At 39.0% G+C, this 19,987-nt stretch overlaps 1 protein-coding gene across 1 annotated transcript; it reads left to right on the top strand.

The window, feature by feature from the left end:
• Window positions 1-7,565: 7,565 nt before the first annotated feature.
• On the top strand, window positions 7,566-18,452 carry nars2 (asparaginyl-tRNA synthetase 2, mitochondrial). The gene is made up of 14 exons (XM_036537275.1): window positions 7,566-7,885; window positions 8,445-8,554; window positions 9,210-9,330; window positions 10,854-10,994; window positions 12,543-12,623; window positions 13,522-13,625; window positions 15,397-15,529; window positions 16,482-16,580; window positions 16,892-16,929; window positions 17,050-17,116; window positions 17,294-17,431; window positions 17,598-17,695; window positions 18,083-18,109; window positions 18,258-18,452. Exons 1-14 carry the CDS (start codon window positions 7,727-7,729, stop codon window positions 18,400-18,402), a joined length of 1,461 nt encoding a protein of 486 aa, XP_036393168.1. The 5' UTR covers window positions 7,566-7,726; the 3' UTR covers window positions 18,403-18,452.
• Window positions 18,453-19,987: the final 1,535 nt, after the last annotated feature.

The following is a 19,987-nucleotide window of genomic DNA, read 5'->3' as shown; positions in this document are numbered from 1 at the left end:
ATTTCTGTTCACCTGGTTAAGCATTTTGCCTTAGTGAAATACAATTGCTGCTTCAATATTTATTTACAAATCAGACAGAATGACACAAACCTTGCTGTTCGTTACCAAATTGGAGAGTATAATGGGCATGATCAATCAGACTGTGTCCTGAAAGCCAGTGATGTGTGCGTGACAGAGGCAGAGCCTTCACAAAAGGCAGAGTGCTCTGGGTTGTCAGGCACTTACAGATAAATCATTTTCATTAGCATCAATGCATTGCATTTTAAATTCAGTTCTGGGAAATTGCCATATAGTGTTTACTTCATTGAAATGGACTTTGGGGGAAAAAATCTATTTTAAAAACAGCAATTTATTTCATAGTATGATCTCCTACAATAAAAGTGGACTGCACGCAGAATTGCCAGTTGTTGAGAGTCTACGAGGCATTGAACAACCAATAAAGGTCAAGTCTGTCCTCTGTGGAGATGTTCTCTTGTCAGGGTTAAAACAAGACACATGCATTTTTCATCAGCTTGGGCTGCAAAAGAGCACTTGGCAGCAAGCCAAATTGAAAATGTATAAAACATAACAAAGTATTTTCTGCTTGAATTAATATTCACATTAATTATTTTGACTTTTCCTTTCAGGGATATATTTTTCATCTCGGTCTTTCATAAAGTGACTTACCATTTAAGTTCAAGAACCCATTACATCAAAGCCTGGGATTTCATGTGGCACACATAACTAAGGCACATAGTTATAAGCGGAGTAGCTTGTCTTTGTGGCCTAGTAACTTCAGTTACGCATGTATGCTACATACTGTTGGGTTTGATGGATTACCAGATTTTTCCATTCATAGAATAATCAACTACATCACTACAAATGTATATCCGTGCGTAGGACACTATTTCATGGTTAATTATATTCCCCTAGTTTTCTCCTTATCTATGCTTGGTAAGAATGTTGTTTGTGGTCTAAGTGAAAGGTGTTGGAAATCATGTCACAACTCTGAGGTTAAAGAGTTTCATTTTTTCACCACAATGCGGCAAAATCACCCAATGAGAAAAGGCATTAAATAACTAACCCAGATACAATTGCAACATATTACAAATACAACAGATACAATTGTGGGAGTTGTGGAGGGAGGATGCTAGGAATATCAAGGGATTGCACTAAATGTGGATGCATTATATTATACAAAATGTGATTTCAAAAGACTGATAATGATGATTCTACTGTGTGGCTAGGCCACTCATTTAAAGTGATTAATTATTTTGAGCATTGCCAACTGTTCCTGCCAATATTGTAACATGAATTATATAAGTGCAATAATCATCTGACAAAATGCAATGTAGCTGCATCATGATTAGCCACTACATTGTTCCGCCTGCCACCTGGTTTTTGAAGAGGTTCGGTGCCACCAAGCTTTTTTCTGCTGAGTGCAAAAGGGATTCTCTTCAACAAACGCAGCATTTTTGCAATGGCCCCTGCCCCATATGTTTGCATTGCACTGAAGCACTTTGTGCTCGGTGGAGGTTTTAAGGCCATGAAAATAATAAATGTTGGCCACTGTCCAACTGATGCTGGTACAGCAACCTCATGCTACATTGATCACAATGGCTGAGCTTCCATTCCCACAGAGGTCTGGGGAAAATAAATCGAATGCATGAAAATCTATAGAGGCATGCTATCAGTAATAGAGCTCTGCAACGGATCCACTTTGATGTGGCCCTGTCCACAGAGAATCAATGAGCTGTTTTTGTATAGGATGCTTTTTTAAAAATAATTGTACAGCATCATAACAAACAAATTAACAGGGTTTTCTCAATGCACAAAGACAGAACTATGAGCGACCTGTTTTCAACAAGGAGGTGGTAAACAAGCTGTTGGCCTTGGAGGCAAGTCAATAGCAAAATGAAATATTGAAAAATTCATACGTAAGATAAATACATTTTGTGTGGTCATCTTTAATGCACATAAGGTATATGGCTCAGAGATATATCGGCAATATATACTGTATGTTCCCAATGTGTAAATTCAATCCACCATGGAATTTTTGTTATATTGATGTAATGTGTGTGTGTGTGTGTGTGTGTGTGTGTGTGTGTGTGTGAGACCATATATACTATATGGACTAGGTGGTTTTAATGAACATAAATCCATCTCCATCTGTTCAAATGAAAACAAACAGTCTGGTCTTCAGTTGTGCTCAGGAAATTTCTTGGAGAAGACATATGCACACTGTGGGTCCCTCTGTAAGTAAGCCTTGGTAGAGACATAAAGCGTTATAATTAATGGTAAGGCTAATTAGAGAGGAACTGTTTCTGTCTGGATAAACTAATGTAATTAGTCATGGGTTGTGGCATGGAAGTCAGCAGAGATAGCAGCTGGGTAATATCTATCAGAATTGACTCACCATTTGCAATGTAAAAAATTTAAAGATTTGCTGCAAAAAGTGATTATCATTGTACTTATTATGTACTTGTTTAGGAGATACTCTTGTCCAGTGTTAGTTGCGTAACTTTAACAGTATTATCCTTTCATACAGCTGGCCATCTGCTGAAGCAATTCAGGTTAAGTTCTTGCTCAAGGGTACGACAGCGTTGCCCCACCTGGGAATTCAACCTACAGTTTTTGAGCTGCATGACCCCTTAACCGCTGCGCTATGTTTTCCGGCCTCACAGCAATCTAGGACAGATGAGAGTCTTCAGAAAATATCCAAACAAGGTCACCAAGGAAGGCAGGGAGTGGTTGTGTAAAACTGTCATCTCTGGGTCACACCTGGCTGTTAGCCGTAGGGGTGACACTCAGAGTAACCCATTGCAACACAGTGACCGCCCAATATAAGGATCAGCTTGTGTGAAGCATTTGAGGAAAACCCTGGAAACAGACTTTATTTTGACTAGAACAATTCTGTTGGAAGCATTGTAATAGCTGCCATATTTTACCATAGATAATCAAAAATCAAAAACATGACTCTGTAGTTAAATACTTAAGATTAAAATAGTGGTGCTTTTATGAGTTGTAGTTTCAGTTGGAAACATACTAATGATTAGTGCAGGAAGAAATTTCTTCCAATTGATCTGCAAGCCCCCTTTGGGCTGCAGTACATGCACTTATTACACAGGAGGTCATGTGTTTGAACATCATAACTTCAAAAGCTCTTATCAAGGCATCCCGCAGTATGCAAAAGAAGTCATTGAAAGAACCAAAACGAAAGCCTGTTTGAGGTCAATGCATTCAGTGTGTTTATTCCTTTGCCCTTTTTATTTAGATCCTCCAGCTCAAGGGTTAACAAAGTGTAGCCTTAGTAGTGAATTAATTTCACAGTGAGAGAGATTTAAGTCTGTTGTGATGCCAGCCCATCTCGACTTGCACTACATCATTTTTGTTGCATTTTGAAAGATGTTTTCTTCCTGGACATTTGCTCTGGGCATATATTAGTGTTCTTTTTTTTTCTTTTCCTTACTGAATTCGCATTTGCTCTTAAGGAGCAGTAGCAATTTATAATTAGGTGTATGTCAGGATTCATTGTGTCTCACCATTGAGTCACCCTATAATTCACCTTAAATAGTCTGAAGAGGCTTACTTTGATTCATACTACAGTGGTAAATTATATAAGACACTCCTACCTGATTTAGATTACCAGCAACACTGTACAAGTAACGTCAACAGCTTACTGTCATTTTAAGGCTGCTGATATTGTGTTAGTAAAAATGAACTCCACTAAAATGCTTTTAGTGTACAAAAATTTGATTACTACCATCAGTTAACAAACAGTGTAGTGTTATTTTTGTTTGTAATGACTCAGGCATCTACAGAAGATCATTGTGGTTATTTCTATCTGTGACCCTGTAAAGGACCAATCTTTTACATACCTGACATTCAGTTTATCATTAATGCTCCGAAAAGTATATGCAATACAGAGCATGTATGACTTTGGGCATAATTCTGACAGAGAAGTGGAAAATTTTCATTTGTGTCCTGTCATCCCATGCAACCTAGTGCTCCATCTCCAAAATGTTTGTAACCCCTGTTGTAGTGCACTCATTTACTATATAAACTGGGATATGTGGGTGGAGAAACAACAGAGAAACTGTTTGGGACAAAACTTGGGACAATACTGTTGAGAATTGCTTCAGAATAACAGCGTACTTAAATGATGATGGTATTTATATGTTCTTGTGTGTTATCAAGGTTGTTTTATCGAGGTTCTTTTATTGTTGTATTTATCAAGGTTGTTTTATTGTTGTATTTAAGGTTGTTGTGTGTTATCAGTTTTATTCCTGTTGATGTTGTTGTTGTTTCCTTTACCGATGCTAGACAAATTGAAAATGATTCTTAAAAATCCCCTTTTGTAAGAAATATTCCAGTTGTCTGCTGACTGGCCATTGTAAATTGCTAGTGGGGCTCTAAACACAAAAATTAAGATGTACATATGACTATATTGTTATTTGTAAAACCAATTAGCTGTGTGATGCTGATTCTTGCTTAGTCACAGAACAAAGAAACACAATGCTGTTTTCAGCAGCAGAACACGATGCACCATGGGATGGTGCAATCATTGAATCGTAGTACAGCTTTTCCTTATCAGACCCCACCAAACAAAGGAGGGAATGGATATCTACAAAAGTAAGGTGCAGCTGCAGAGATATCACCATACTGCAGCAGGATCTGCCTAGCTAAGCTCATGAAACATTAAGCAGTGACAATTCAGAAAGATCAATAGCCAGAACAAACCTAGTTAACATGTTCAGCGCACAGAGAATTGAAGGAACATTTGCATCGCAGGCGAAAGACTGAGGGTGTAGAAATAGCATAACTTTAAGGCAACACTGACAGCTAAAAGTGTCTCTGAAATGTACCAGGCTTGAGGCACTTATATGCTTTCACGCGGAGCTGCGACTAGACTTGCACTGTCTGAAATTTCATTGGTGCTGATTGCCCAAAACAAAGGTGGTTGCATGTCATTTAAACAATGTGGAACTGCAGAATTGTAGATGCAGCATGCAAGTTGTTCAGAAGTGTTTTGAAAAGAGTGTGTGGAGCAGTAACCAATGCCAATCTGTTCTCGAACGAACGCACATCCAGGCCATGTGACTGGTGCCCAAATTCACACCCCCACATACTCTAATATTCCTCCAGACATCTGCCACCAAGCAATTCCATCCAGATCTACTGAATAATGTGCTACCTCAACCAGCCAAATACTTCATGCTGGGTATTGAGTGTGTGTGTGTGTGTGTGTGTGTGCGTGTGTGTGTGTGTGTGTGTGTGTGTGGTGGGGTGGGGGGTGGGGTTAATTGCCCACATTCATTCCATGAGATTACATCACCCTAACAGGCTCGTCAACAACAAATGAACCCTGTTACATAAAATCAATGTGCTTTTCATAATGTGGGGAAAAGACTGAATATTCCAGAGGAATTGATAACAGACAAATGGAGAGGTGGTCAATATTGGGAGTAATGTTGGCAAAAGGCCCCTAGATACTGAAGCAGTACAAGCACTCTGAGATGGAGCTCAGTAGTCCTGTTGACCTCCAAGCTTTTAAAAGAAGATCCCTGTTTATGTTAGCTAATCATGTATTGATTGAAACAAAGCAATGGATTCAAATAAAGATGTCCAGAGCTCAGTTAGATGGTGTTTCACTTGTAGCCTCTACCTGGAATGCAACTTCTCTCTGAGAGAGAACAGATAGAACCCTATAAAATGGATTACACAGAGGTACAAGAATATCTGCTATCCTACTATCTGCTGGACTTCTCTAAAATCCTGATAGAATTGTATGGCAGGTGCATAAGATTACAGAATAAAACTTGTGGAAAAATGCCTCTCCTTATGTGTGTGTAAATGTGTGTGTGGGATTGAGGGGAAAAAGAATGAACAGGATGCTCCATCTTTTCTATTTACAAGACAGAGTTGCATTTTGTCTTTTGAATTTTGGTCCAGCTGGGAAGGATATCACTTGTATGATGAATATTTTTTTAATATATTTAGCTTTATTTAGTTTAGTTATTTTGTTTGAAAATAAATATTATTATTATCATTATTATTATTGTTGTTGCTGTTGTTGTTGTGTAAATCCAGCATTTTCACAATCACATAAAATTAAAACTGTCCAAGTATTCTTGTCTGCTGAAAAATGGAGTCTTACAATGTTGGGTCTATCTTATTAGCCCTTCACAGCACAGGTACAAAATATGTGTAAAGATGCTCTGATAATAAATAATTGATTCAATCAACCTGATGTGAGAGCAGAATGGAAGACAGTGCCTCAGATTTCCTGCAGGGTTAGTGTGCCCCCTGGTGGTATAAAGAAAGTGCATCATTGGAGTGAGCCGTTATGCGGTTCATTATGAATAAAAGTAAACGCAACTAAAGCGCTGGCGGTCCTTAGCTGGCATAATTATTCTAATCTGTTTTTTTTTTTTTTAAATAGGCATCTGAACAACATCATTTACATTTACACGATCACAATATTTTCATTTTGTACATAAAATGTATAACCACCCAGAACTGTAGACTGCTTTTGGAACTGTTGGTATTTTCTCTGGCAGCTGAAAAAAGGAAAGAAATATGGGCTCATAGAGGTATCACTTCATGCAAAATGAAACCGTGTTTGATAATAGCTTGCCTAGTACTTGGCCTCTCAAAAAATGACGGATCTCTTCTTTATTTCCTGCAATTCTTCCGCAGTTTTGACATACAGCTTTTCTGTGCTGTGCAAGTGAATCCATATTACTGTATTACACTGTTTCTGTGGATTGTCTTGATTGGGACAGTGGAGATCTAATATCAAATTCGAATTAGTGATGCCTCATTGAACTCATTGTCGCAATATGAATAAGGCCGCAGGTGACAAACCTCTGAGCTTGTGCAGAACTTAAGTCAAATGGATTGCTAACAAAGTTAAACACGAGTAGCATTTTAGAAGCCAAAGGAGAGAATGCAACATCGGAAAATCATAATAATCCTCGGTATTGGACTCATTGCGCAATGCATGTTCCACTCCTTGATTTGTGCATATATGAACTTAACGTCAATTAAGCGTTATCATGCTCGTTTTCTATCTGGCATTATTGATTTTTCTCATCCAAATTTGTTTCAAAACTGTAGGTAAATTCTATTAACTTAAGTAGAAATTGTAAAATCAGGACATACTGTAAAGCTCATGCATGCGTTTCTATAGTCTTTGACGTGAAGTTAAAGTGTGCGAGATATTATGTGCAGCCTATTCACGAGATCAGTGTGGCCAGAACTACACGCTATTCAAAGACTAATGAAACCAAACTGCACTCCCCAGTACACCTTGTATTATTGAAACTGATGATTGGCTTAGGGGGAGCCCGATGACCAAATCCATCCAATAAAATGCAGCTAAATCCATACGTAAAGGGAAGTAGATTTGAAAACAGGAAGCGTAAGACAGAATGAATGTCAGAAGAAGAGCATGGAGTGCCGCAGAAGTGTAGGCTAATGAATTTCTTTCGCAGTAACGGGGTGGTATCTTGGTACTTGTGTTCCTCCAAAATATACGTTTCACAACTGTTGAAATACAAGCCCACGTCAACACTGCCACGTACCTGCAGCTCGCAAGATAGCTTGATAATTAGATCGAGTGCTATCAAACGTTAGCTAGTTATTTAGAAAGAATTCTGGAAAGCCCAGCTGAGCTAGCTAAGTTGCTGATGTATGTGTATATCTAGTATAGTATACCTGTAAGGAACACAAGTTTATTAAAATAATGTTGCTCGGCAAATTAGCCTGTGTACTGACACGTAGGGCATGTACCTCAAGAGGGGTAGTAACTGTCCGTCGCTATTGCTGTCACAAGTCTCCAAAGAAGCTAAGGGTCACTGAGGCACTTTCGAGTCAGGAAATTGGAGCAAACATTAAAATACAGGTAGGACTGCTGCATGCTGGCGGCTGTGCAGTAATGTACTAGTTTGCGGCCACAAAGGGATGTACCTGAACCATTAGCTAAGCTCGACAGTCAGCCAGCTGCATGGCCTGTCTGATCAATATGAAAAAGTTACATATCTAACCCTGATTGTTGTACTGGAAATCATACTATAGACTGTTTTAAGCAATTGTATATCTATACAGATCGGGGAGACGATGTACTGTATAGACTATTTATCAGACCCATATTTGTAAAACCTGTGACAACATCATCACGTTTTCTTCTACTTTCTATTTTAAAACATAAAGAGGGGGCAAGCTGACATCTTAGCAACACTTTATGGCTAATTCCTGTCAGCAGGTTGTGTCTTTGTGATACATCGAGAGGGTGAATATTCTCATTTAAGCTTGTTCATGTTCACCCTAATTCTAGCAAGTGACACTGATTCCCTTAGAATGCAATGCAATACATTACGTAACTAAAGAAAAATTAAGAGGGCTGTTTAGTCCTGTCAAATCAAATGTACAATGAGCGTGTGTCTGTGTATTTTGGTTCCCAGGGCTGGGTCCGCTCCACACGATCTCAGAAGGAGCTTCTATTCCTGCACGTGAACGATGGCAGCTCCCTGCAGAGTCTCCAGGTGGTGGCCAGTTCAGAGCTGAACGTCAGGTGTGCTGTTCCGTCTGCTTAAGAAGAAACATTGGAGTTTATTTTAGCAGTCTATAATTCCATTAGTATAACAATTGTGCAGCTTTAAATTGTACTGAAATGTCTGTGAGATTTCAATGTATTTCTGAATAAAAGGTGTCTGTTTGCATCTTCTACATGTTGCAAAATTAGGGATCTTAATAGTCTTGTCTACAAAGAAAACACTAATTCATTATATTGTGTTTGCTGACTACTCATGTTGGAGGGCATATGGAAGTGGCACATTTTGTGCACATATTCTTTCCTCATGTAACATGGGTTACAGTTCTTTCAGAAACAATTCTTAAACCTAAGCATGCAATTTAGAGTAATTAGCAAGTAGTTAAGTAGTTGGATAAGTATCGTAACACGCTGTATCATAATTACCACATGCAAAGTGCCTGATGTTTTGGAATAATCCAGACTGAGTCTCCAAAGGCTTTTTTGCTTCAGACAATTTTGGTATTTACCTCAGTGTTGTTATGATGTCTCAAATTATGAACAATAGAAGAATATGCTAGTAATAACAACCAGAACAGGGCATTATTCTTTTACCTTGTGATTTTTGGTATTTTTCTGCCTGTGTCCTGTGTATAATTTGCTGTGCAAGCTGACACATTGATTTTTCTGCATTAAGGGGCCTCACGTATGGAAGTGCTGTTGAAATATCAGGAGACCTTGTGAAAAGTCCTCATAAGAAGCAGAATGTGGAGCTGCAGGCGACGCACATTCAGGTTGTGGGTGAATGTAATCCTGTGGTATGTGTTTTGTTCTTGTTTTTAACAGCTATTCAAAATTAGATTGTACTAATATCTGCAAAACATGGTTATGGCTATATATGTAAAATACTGTGTCATTGAAAAGAGCTTGTTTATATGCAGAAAGAGGTGTGATATTGTATAACCACAGATTATCATCCTGGTGAGCTAGCACATCGTATATTACCAAAGTTGAATATTAGCCCACCCCTTTTCTGCTGTAGAGCTAGAACCAGACTGGTTCAAACAGGAACCAAAGCTGGTTGAGTAAATACAGCACTATTGCTTTTCCATTGCATTCACTTTTGGAATGTTGTAATTTTTTACATGTTAAAACTCAAGGTGGTCATTAATTTCAGCTGAGATGCTGAAATGCTGAATACTGGCATCTACCCAGATCTCTCCAGATAAAGACAACTGAAAGTCCAAGGCTGAGGATTTCTGGAATTAATAAACTCCATTACAGTGTTCATTTTCCTTCTATTTCTGTTCTTTCCAGCTGCTTTTTACTCTTGTTTGCTTTGATCTATGATGGCAGTCTGCAACTTTCTTTCTATCTCACTTTTCGGACCAATGAAGACAAAGTATTTGCACAGCTTGTTGACTCCGCCCACAGATTGCTTGTGAGTAGGCAAGCACCAATAAAAAACAGCAGGCTGAGCTCAGTTGTCTTCCGTTTGGCTTGACAAAAATAATAATGGAAAAACAATTCAAAAACTGAGCGAGCCAGTCTGGATATAGCTCTACAATGGCAAAGGGCTGAACATATGATTTTACAGTGTTATCAATCCTAATAGACCCACAGAAGTTATGGTAAGCGTGCATATGATGTTACAAACCGATGACGACCACAGTCTAACAGACATATGACGGCTTCCTGTCAGGATTCTGGGATTGCAGCAGACACTAGCATCAAAGGGAGAGGTTTGAGGATAAACGGTAGTTCTGTGATCTGAACTGTCAAAGGGAGTGAGCTTCCCCTCTCCAGCTCCCAGAGTCCCTGGTGGAACAGAGAGGGAACTGCATATGGACCCTAGTCAGCCCACAAGAGACATGTTCATGTTATTCATGAGAATATACTACTATTCTATGTATGTACAACAAGCATACAACAATCTGGATATAGTGCTCAGGCCTTTATGCAAGAACTAGATTTGAAATCCTGTCTGATCTAAATATATTTGAGGTTTCAAATAAATGTGGTTTTTAATTCAATATATTTAACACAGTGTGTTAATATATTTAACATATTTAATTGCAGTGTGTTTCTGATTGAAAATCATATGTTTTAATTGTATTTGCTATATAATATTGGACTGAACAACACATTTATTAGTATATTAGAATACGTTTCATTTACATTAGGAATAGGAATGCATTATATGAAATCTGTGGAAATTATTTTTTTAATATAAACACATTACAGTTGTGCCAGATAATTAGAGTGGGGCTTCTCTTCTCTTTTGCACAGGTAGCTATAGCTGGATCAGTGATTCATACATACACATGGCATCTTGTTGCAGGATTTTCCATTCAAAATCAAGGAAAGACACGGACTTGAATACATCAGGCAGTTTCCTCATCTGCGATGCAGAACGAACGCGTTCAGCTCGCTGTTGAGAATACGAAGTGAGGCCACTTCAGCCATCCAGTCTTTCTTCAAGGTGAGTCGCAGACGGCTGTCTGCCAAAAGACGGTTCAAACGTGTTTGTGTAATGACTGCGCTTTTATTGTTATTGATTAAAAAATCAGAGGCATGGCATGCTTCATATTGGAAGACGGCTTACACAGCAGGATTTATTTAAAGAATCGCAAAAGTGTTTCAGAGGCTGCGGAGGATCCACATACCATTTTGCACAGGCAACCATGGGGACCCTGGTTACTTTTAGCTGACGTGACCCTTCAAAGCTAACTTGAAACATTTGGCACACCTGGTTGCATTTGGACAGACTGAACAAATAACTGTGGGCATAATTATCACTAATAATTAATTAAAATTAATTAATAATTATCACTCATAATTATCACTGGTGTCACTGCTGGTTTAGGCACTGGGGATGTAGGGCTTCTGGTAATTGTGTAAACATCGGACTTCTCTTGTTCTAACAGCCCAATGTCACAAGAACTGAAGAAGTTCGCCTTTCCTTTCATTATCATGGTTGTATGGGCTTGCTATTGTTTCAATTTATTTCTGGTGTTTTTTTTACTGCTATTTCATAGTGATATCCAGTACAAGATGCGTATGGGCTGACATGTGTTGTGTGCAGTAACACTGCTTTCAATGTGAATGTAGAAATGCAGTTGTAAATTGTCATGCTTTACATTTACATTTATTCATTTAGCAGACACTTTTATCCAAAGCGACTTACATAGGTTACAGTTCTTTAAAATGTTATCCATTTATACAGCTGGATATTTACTGAGGCAATTGTGGGTTAAGTACCTTGCCCAAGGGTAGAGCAGCAGTGTCCCAGCCTTTGAACCTGCAACCTTTCGGTTACGAGTCCTGCTCCTTAACCACTATGCTACATTGCCGCTTTAATGTTTTGTCATTATTGTTGCTGTTTTCTTTTTCTACAATCCTACTCTCTTCATTGAATCATTCTACCTGTTTTGTGTCGTTAGAGGTTTTGATATCTGTGGTTATGCTTCATAGCATGTTGTCTTATATTACATTGTTTAATGACAATTGGATATAGTTCTTTGTAATTACTTCACCTGTATAGAATTTGCAAAAGGGACGTTATTAGGGATTCTAAATTCAGTTGATATGTATATTTTTTACGGCTCATGTGATTATTCTTGGTCAAGGTCATTCAGTAATATGTAAGGCAAACTGAGCAGATCATCTGATGATACCATGGTCATCATTCCCTCTCACTTGATTTCTGTGAAGGAGGCATAGTACTTTGTGGACTGTTTGTTAACCAACAGAGCTAGTGCCAGATTCATGCTCTGTACCAAGCAGCCTTTGATCGTGAACTTGTTAACATTGTAGAGTACAACGTTTTCATCATCTCGTGATAACTTCAGAGCTATTACCACCACATCATAGCTTCTTTTAAAACCTACCAGTTTCCCAATCCATATTACCTACAGCATTTTCTTTGTGTCTTCTCCCTCCCCCTCACACAGATACACATGATGAAAGACAGGGTTGATAATGATACGTTTGTTGTTTTAGGAGAGTAACAGTACGTTTGTCGTTTTAGGAGAATGACTTTGTCCATATCCACACACCAGTGATCACCTCCAATGACTGTGAGGGAGCTGGGGAGCTCTTCCAGGTCGAAGTGAGTCCCTCCAACTAAAATTATGACTTTGGTGCACTGTCTCAAATGCTTTATGAATCATTTTCCTCCCTCGCGGGAACTTTGGTGGCAGGAGGACATCGCTTACATCCCCTCGCTGTTCATTAGTCACGTATCACCCACAGGGAACTAAGGACTGTTCTCCTTGACTGGCTACCATACTTTAGGGTATCATGAGGGCGCTGTGCGTCTGCCTTAAAGACACTCCAGGCCCTTCTGAAGTCAGATGTGGCAGGGAAGTGCCCCTCTAGCTCTTCTTTCCTAATGAAACACAGGGGGATTGATTTCTTCCAGCTGCAACACAGTTCTTAACCTTGATAAATAGTAATTGATGGGGAAAAAAATAACATTTCCTTAAATGTATTCTAAGTGAACGTAAGCGAGAGAACCCTTAGCCAATAGATTGAATCCAGCCCAAAGCTCACACGAGCATGAGCATAGTCAGTGTGACTTTATTGGCCTTGGAACAGAGATGATGGGGCCTTCTCAGTCCAGGGAATGGGCAGAGCATTACACAGCCAAACAAAGGGGCTCTGTGCATCACGAAGATACTAAATCAAGTATCAAAAAGCTCTAGCTATCTTATTGCAAATTTACAAGTTTCTGACTGAAATGATGTAATGTCAGCCATTAAGAGAACTGAGAACAGAGACCATCCATTACATTGCAGTACCATTTCTTTGCCCTGTACTTATAATGGATTGATGGAGGTAAGAATGAGGTAAGGTATGTGATTGTGTGGAAGGAAAGACAGTGGTCTGAACATGTGGGCACAATGAGATTGGTGAGTGATAAGTGGCATAGAGCAGATAGGCTGTTGAATGGAGGAGTGTGAGAAGGTATGGATAGACTGACTCTCCAACACCTGATCTTTCCCCAGCCTGCAGGCAGAGAGGAGAGCCCAGATGAAGAGAACACAGGTTTCTTTGATGTTCCTGCCTTCCTGACTGTCTCAGGGCAGCTTCATCTCGAGGTGATGGCAGGGTAAGGGACATAGCTCCACTGGTACTGCTGTGGATCTCTATGATCCTGTGTCTCTCAGAGCCTGGCAAACACATGCGCACACACACACACACACACACACACACACACACACACACAAGCATACAGTACCAGTCAAAAGTTTGGACACTGGGAAACATGCATTCAAAGACTTTTTGATTTAAACACTTATGCTTAAATGCTTGAAATTTGTTTCTTAGACAAATATAAATAGTGAGGTTGTAGGTTGAAGATTAATTAATTAATTAATTAATTAGTTCATTAAATTGACTACTTTGAAATCTAAAATATAAGATATTTTATATTTATGTATTTTTTATAGTATTTTGATTTAACACTTTTTTGGTCAGTGCATAATTTCATTTGTGTTATTTCATAGTTTTGATGTCTTTACTTTTATTCTAAAATGTGGAATATAGTAAAAATGAAGCTAAACCCTTCTATGAATAGGTGTGTCCAGCTGTCTAACTTTTGACTGGTACTTACAGAAACACACACACATACAAACGCATACACACACGAACACACACTCACTTACAGATACACAAGCACATGCACACATAAGGCAGGTCTTTAGTCTTTAGCACACTTTTAAACTGCTGTCTCATTTATAGGCCTTTGTTAATGTAGTCTGGCTCCCTAGTTGGCCTTTATTACACAGGCAAAGGTCAGACGTTTGGCATTTGCTTATGAAGCCACCATGACAATTAACAAGCTTAACTTTCATATATCAGATTGCTTGAAGTAATTGAATTTTTGTCAGCTACTTTTAAAATATGGGTGTTAAGGAGGACACGTTTGATCACAAATAGCATGTGTTGAATACACAATTTCCACTTCCCTTTTCTGCTCTACTACCAGTACTCTGTGAATGTTATTTTTAGTCATATTCTGTTTCTGGCCAAGCTTTGCAGATGATGTGATCTCAAAGTTAAGCGGAGCCATTTATCATTTTTATTACAGCAGTGAGATGAGTCAGAATATTTGGATATACAGACCTGGTCCTTCTTTGACAGGTTTCCAAGCACTGTATATCTCTTGGGTAGAGTTGTGTTTACCCAATTTCATTTGTAAATTGTATGTGATAGGGAAGTTGTTCAGTATGTCAGAAATAATTAATGTAGTGTTTAGCAGCCTTCATCTTCTTGATGGAAATTTCCCTTTACTATTTACTTGGGCTTTATGCCACATATTCATCATTGTGTCTTTTTGAAAGAGTAATGAATTATTAACACTGGGGAAAATAATAGCCATTTTAAGCCGCCAATATTACATTTTCACCTTAACTTAACAGGAAGTACCCTTTTGTTTTTTTATTATAAACAGTACAGTATATAAACTTAGCTGGGAAAAATGGAAGAGGAACAGAGAATGGAGTGCTAGTTCAAAAAGTCAACAAAATTGTGGTCTCACAGACACTGAGCCTTTGTGAAAATTGAATGTTTTTAAATTTAAAAAGTGCACGGATTATATTTTGAGACCGGAAAAAAGGTTTCAGAATGTATGTGTGTGTGTGTGTGTGTGTGTGTCTGTGTCTGTGTCTGTGTCTGTGTCTGTGTCTGTGTCTGTGTCTGTGTCTGTGTGAGAGAGAGAGAGAGAAAGAAAGAAAAAGAGAAAGAAAGAAAGAAAGATAGATATAGAAAACAGAGAATGGATGTTTGGTATTTACACCAGCACATTGCAGAAAGGACGTTTCTGGATGTTCATGCTGTATGTCAGGGCGTTGTTGTAAAGAACTTTGTGTTTTTCGAAGGGCCTTTCCTAGGGTCTACACCTTTGGCCCCACTTTCCGAGCAGAGAATTCCCAGAGCAGACGGCACTTGGCAGAGTTTTACATGGTGGAGGCTGAGATCTCCTTCACACAGTCACTGGAGGACCTCATGGCGGTAATTGACAGTTTTCTATTACGATGTACTCACCACTGCAGTGCATTTACTGTGCTACAGTTTAGGAGTGTATATTTGATTTTACAGAGATCCGTGTGTCACTGGTTTTTACATGAAAACAATTACACCAATAAATCTATAAATATTTGAAGGGTAAATTTTGAAAATATTGTTTCAGTCCCTCACAACAGAAACAGAAGTCTTATTGTGGTGGTGTAAATAATGGAAGATGTTTCAAGCCCCATTTTGAAACAGAATGAAACAGCGATGAAATGGAATCAAACATTGAGGTTCCTGATATTTTGTTTTTTTTCCACCACCATGGAAATCTCTTGTGAAATGGAGACCAGTATGCATGCAGCTCAGCTGATTTGTCCCTCTCTCTATAAATAGCACACGTGTCTGGGTTTGCTGCAGACATTACAGCACTCTCTTTTGGCTCAAATCCAGGTTGAAGGGACTTCTTTGTCCCTGGCACTGCTCTCAAATCCTTATGTCTGTTTGTGCGTCTCTGTGCCGGTCACTGTCACTTCAGCAGTAAATATCATATGAAAGTAGACCCTGCGTTATCATTTTGTTGCTACGATATAGTCTTGCATGTGAAGCGGAACATGCAAATTTGACATGATCCACATTTCCTGCATTACATAACGTGTACACTAGGGCTCGCCAGTGGGTGCTTGTCTAGGCTCCTTTGTCTGGCAGATCCTATGTTTTTAGCTTTTTGTCATTCTCGCCGTGTCTGGAGCAACAGAAATGATTATCTTGTCAATTTCTGTAGTTAGGATTTCATTCATCAGTCGGAAATTCACAGAATCATAAAGCAGTATTCCAGTTTGACTGCTTCGGACACCAGTTCCAGTAGGTGCATGAAAGCCAGTTGTTTGCCCATGCTTTTATCCCTTTCCTTGGTTTTACACTCTTTTTCAGTGCTTTTCCATCTGCGTTTCAGGTCATGGAGAACCTCTTTAAGTCTGCTACAGAATGTGTTCTTGCCCGATGTCCGGAAGATGTGGAGTTATTTCACAAGTATGTCGCACCTGGAACCAGGGTAAGAAACCGGGCTACCATGACAAGGGGTTCATATGCATTTTTGACTGCTTTATTGGTAATGTATGTCAGACTGAATTCATTTAGTTCAGTTCTGTTACATTTCAAGTCCAAATCTAAAGGAAATATCAACGTTTTGGCAGAAAATATCTTTCCACACGTCAGTTTCCTGTGTCGCGTCTGCCTTCATAACATCTGATGAGAACACATTATTACTCTTGTTATTGCACTTTCAAGCCACAATCACAGCTCTTATTGGTGTTTGTGATGTTAACTATAACAGCCCTGAATTATTCAATGTATTTCCCCCAGCAAAGTCTGGACGTTATGTTGAAGAACAGATTCAAAGTGTAAGTGTGCACTGTTTAATGTACCTTCATTTTTTTTTAAAGTGTAGCCTGTTACAACCTACTTTGTCACACTTTTGTAAGACGAGCAGCCTTATTACATTTCATTTCTCCTTGCTGTAGGATTACCTACACTGAGGCCATCGATATTTTAAACCGCAGTTCACAGAACTTTGCTTTCAAAACAGAGGCAAGTAATAGCTTTGACTCTCTTCACTGATTGCTTTGTCTTCTCTGTGAATTCAAGCCAGTTTTGTCACAGTGTTGAGCTTCTCTGCCTTCCAGATGGAAGAAATTGTGCATGTTACTGTGAAATGAGAGGTCCACCAGTATCATAGTGTGTGCGTTTTTTCTGTGTCTCCCTCAGTGGGGCTGTGATCTGCAGACAGAACACGAGAAGTACCTGGTGAAGCACTGTGGCAACATACCACTGTTTGTCATTAACTACCCTTATGACCTGAAGCCTTTCTATGCGAGGGACAATGAAGACCGACTGCGTCACACGGTAAAATCACAGAAGCTGCTGTAGATCATTCTTTGAGTTTCACGGAAAGTTCAGGCCGCTCCTCAACCTGAATACAGCACATTCACCCGCTATATTTACAGCCTTTATTTGCCCCCAGTCCAGACTGTTTCCTCTTGCAATGACGATGTTGTCCCTGTGTCTCCAGGCGGCTGCAGTGGACCTGCTGGTGCCGGGGGTCGGGGAGCTGTGTGGGGGCACCCTTAGAGAAGAGAGGCTGGAGCTGCTGCGAGCACGTCTGGCACAGTAAGGACCGCCAAGAGTGACAGATTTTTGTCACAACATCAAAGGCAGTCCCTCCCCGATGCAGGAAGGCCCTTCAGATTATTTTGAACTCTCAAAACATTTACATTGTTTAGGTGTCAAACTCCTTGACATACAATAAAATTCAGTATTTGACTAGTATAAAAAGTTATGTAATACCGCACAGACATTCGTTCCCTAAATCTAGCCAATACCTTGTCCCAAACTTGATGCTTGCACTAAAGAAACTCTCACTCCCATTTTAAATTTTTTGAGTATGGAGCATGAAAGCAAAAGTACTCACCAGGATACATGTCAGCAGCCTTTGGTTAATTGCAGTTGACCCTATGCCTCTGAGAAATGATTTAATGCACATGTATTTTCCTGCAGTGCTGGATTGGAGGATGCCTACCAATGGTAAGAGCACAGACTTAAGTAAACTATGGGACAAAATACATTTATGTATACATAAAAATACATTTATGATGGCTTTATTGTGCCATGAAGAGACCATATGCTCTGCTGTGTTCATCAGACAAGTATGATAAGAGTTCTTTCTTCCTAGGTATTTGGAGTTGAGAAAGTTTGGCTCTGTTCCTCACGGTGGCTTTGGAATGGGATTCGAACGCTACCTGCAGTGCATTTTGGGAGTTGAGAATATTAAAGATGTGATTCCATTTCCTCGGTTTTCCCACTCCTGCGTTCTCTAAACCAGACACATGCATGCTATCTTACTTTTACATATTAAATGTAAAACAGTAACCAGGAATTGTTGCCTTCGCTGTCAGAGTTTGACATTTTGACAATAATGTAATGTAATGTAAATTTTTTAAAATCTTTTTTTTTGCATAAGAATGTTTTTGCTTTATATTAAATAAGGTATATAAAGATCTAATGAAAGATGCATCTTATTCAATATAAATTCATGCATTTGCTTCCTGTCTCTTGCTAAATAACTGCTCAGTGATATTTGTCATATTATTAAGCCAAGTCAATTATCCTTTACCTTAACTAAGAGATCCAGTTGTCCTTCTTGGTTTCTCTGCAACCTTGTGCAATGTTTTCTGAATGTTTTCAGGAAAGTTGCAGTTTTTTTCCACTTCACAACATTTTTGTTCATCTCAGCAGTCACTACAGACAGACATACAGAGATGTTGTGTAAGCGCGGAGAAAACATGACAATTCCTTATTTCGAGTTAAAGAGAAACCACAATGGGGAAAGACTGAATCCTAGACTAATTTAAGGAGTGACAGTGCTTTACATTCATAATTCCCATAGCTGCTTTTTTTCCCATGTGGTTTGTACACTGTAAACCATATTTGTTCAATCAGTTGTTTTGTGACCCAAACATTACATTAATTTGGTATGAACAACGCACTCAGCGATGAATGAAACATATTATTTGCACATTGGGAACCTCACTTGAAGCACTTTTGTCAGCAGACACAGTCAACATGCTTTTAGATAAATGTAAACATGGTAATAACCTGGTTGGTGTATTTCCAGGTGAGTACACAGTACATTTTTCATCAACAGCCTCTGCTGAAAACATAATTGAAAGTGTAAATTTCTTTAGTGGTTTCATTAACCATGAGTTACTCCTTCACCAATTACTGTGGGCTGATTCATTATAAAGGACTTTGGTGGAGCACTCTTTGAAGGTGTTAACAAGCGGGTAGGGTCAACCTTAAGTTTGAACGAGTTGCAGTTTTTCTCTCTATCCACTGGGTGGTACACTTTTTTTATGTTTTACTCATTTGTAATCTCAGTGAGTTTGCAGAATAATGCGAGCACAGTACACATGTAAACCATGCATCTGAGGGATGGCAGTTATTGTATGCTGACAAATACAGACTTGATTATACTGTCTCTGCAAGGCTGCGGCCAACTGATGATGTCATTGTTTTTAATTAGACTTACAGTCCGGCATCTGAAAGGTTGATTCAATGCCCAAATAATGTTTGCTGTCAAACCTTCCTCTAAAGGTTTAAGCAAATAAACTCACGTTTTAGACTTAATGTTTAACTAAAGAAAAACTTACGTTCAACCCTAAATTGTTATGACATTTCTTTGTGTGTCCATGGCTGTCATAGAAGTTGGACATTTTCTATCTATAGTCCGACCGGTACAGAAGGATACTGTTGATGAAGCCTTTCTTCCGGACTGGAACTGCCCGTTTCAAGCGATTTGTGTAGGATGTCCGTGGATCTTCATTTTTATTTGTTTTTATCGGTAGTTACAGTAGTATGCTAGTTCTTCCAAACATGGTTTAGTAATATTTACAAATAATTAAA

Source organism: Megalops cyprinoides, chromosome 9 (genome assembly GCF_013368585.1).
Source record: "Megalops cyprinoides isolate fMegCyp1 chromosome 9, fMegCyp1.pri, whole genome shotgun sequence".
Classification (NCBI taxonomy): Eukaryota; Metazoa; Chordata; class Actinopteri; order Elopiformes; family Megalopidae; genus Megalops; species Megalops cyprinoides.
The sequence above is the reverse complement of the archived record's forward strand: the minus strand, read 5'-3'. Positions and strand labels throughout refer to the sequence as shown.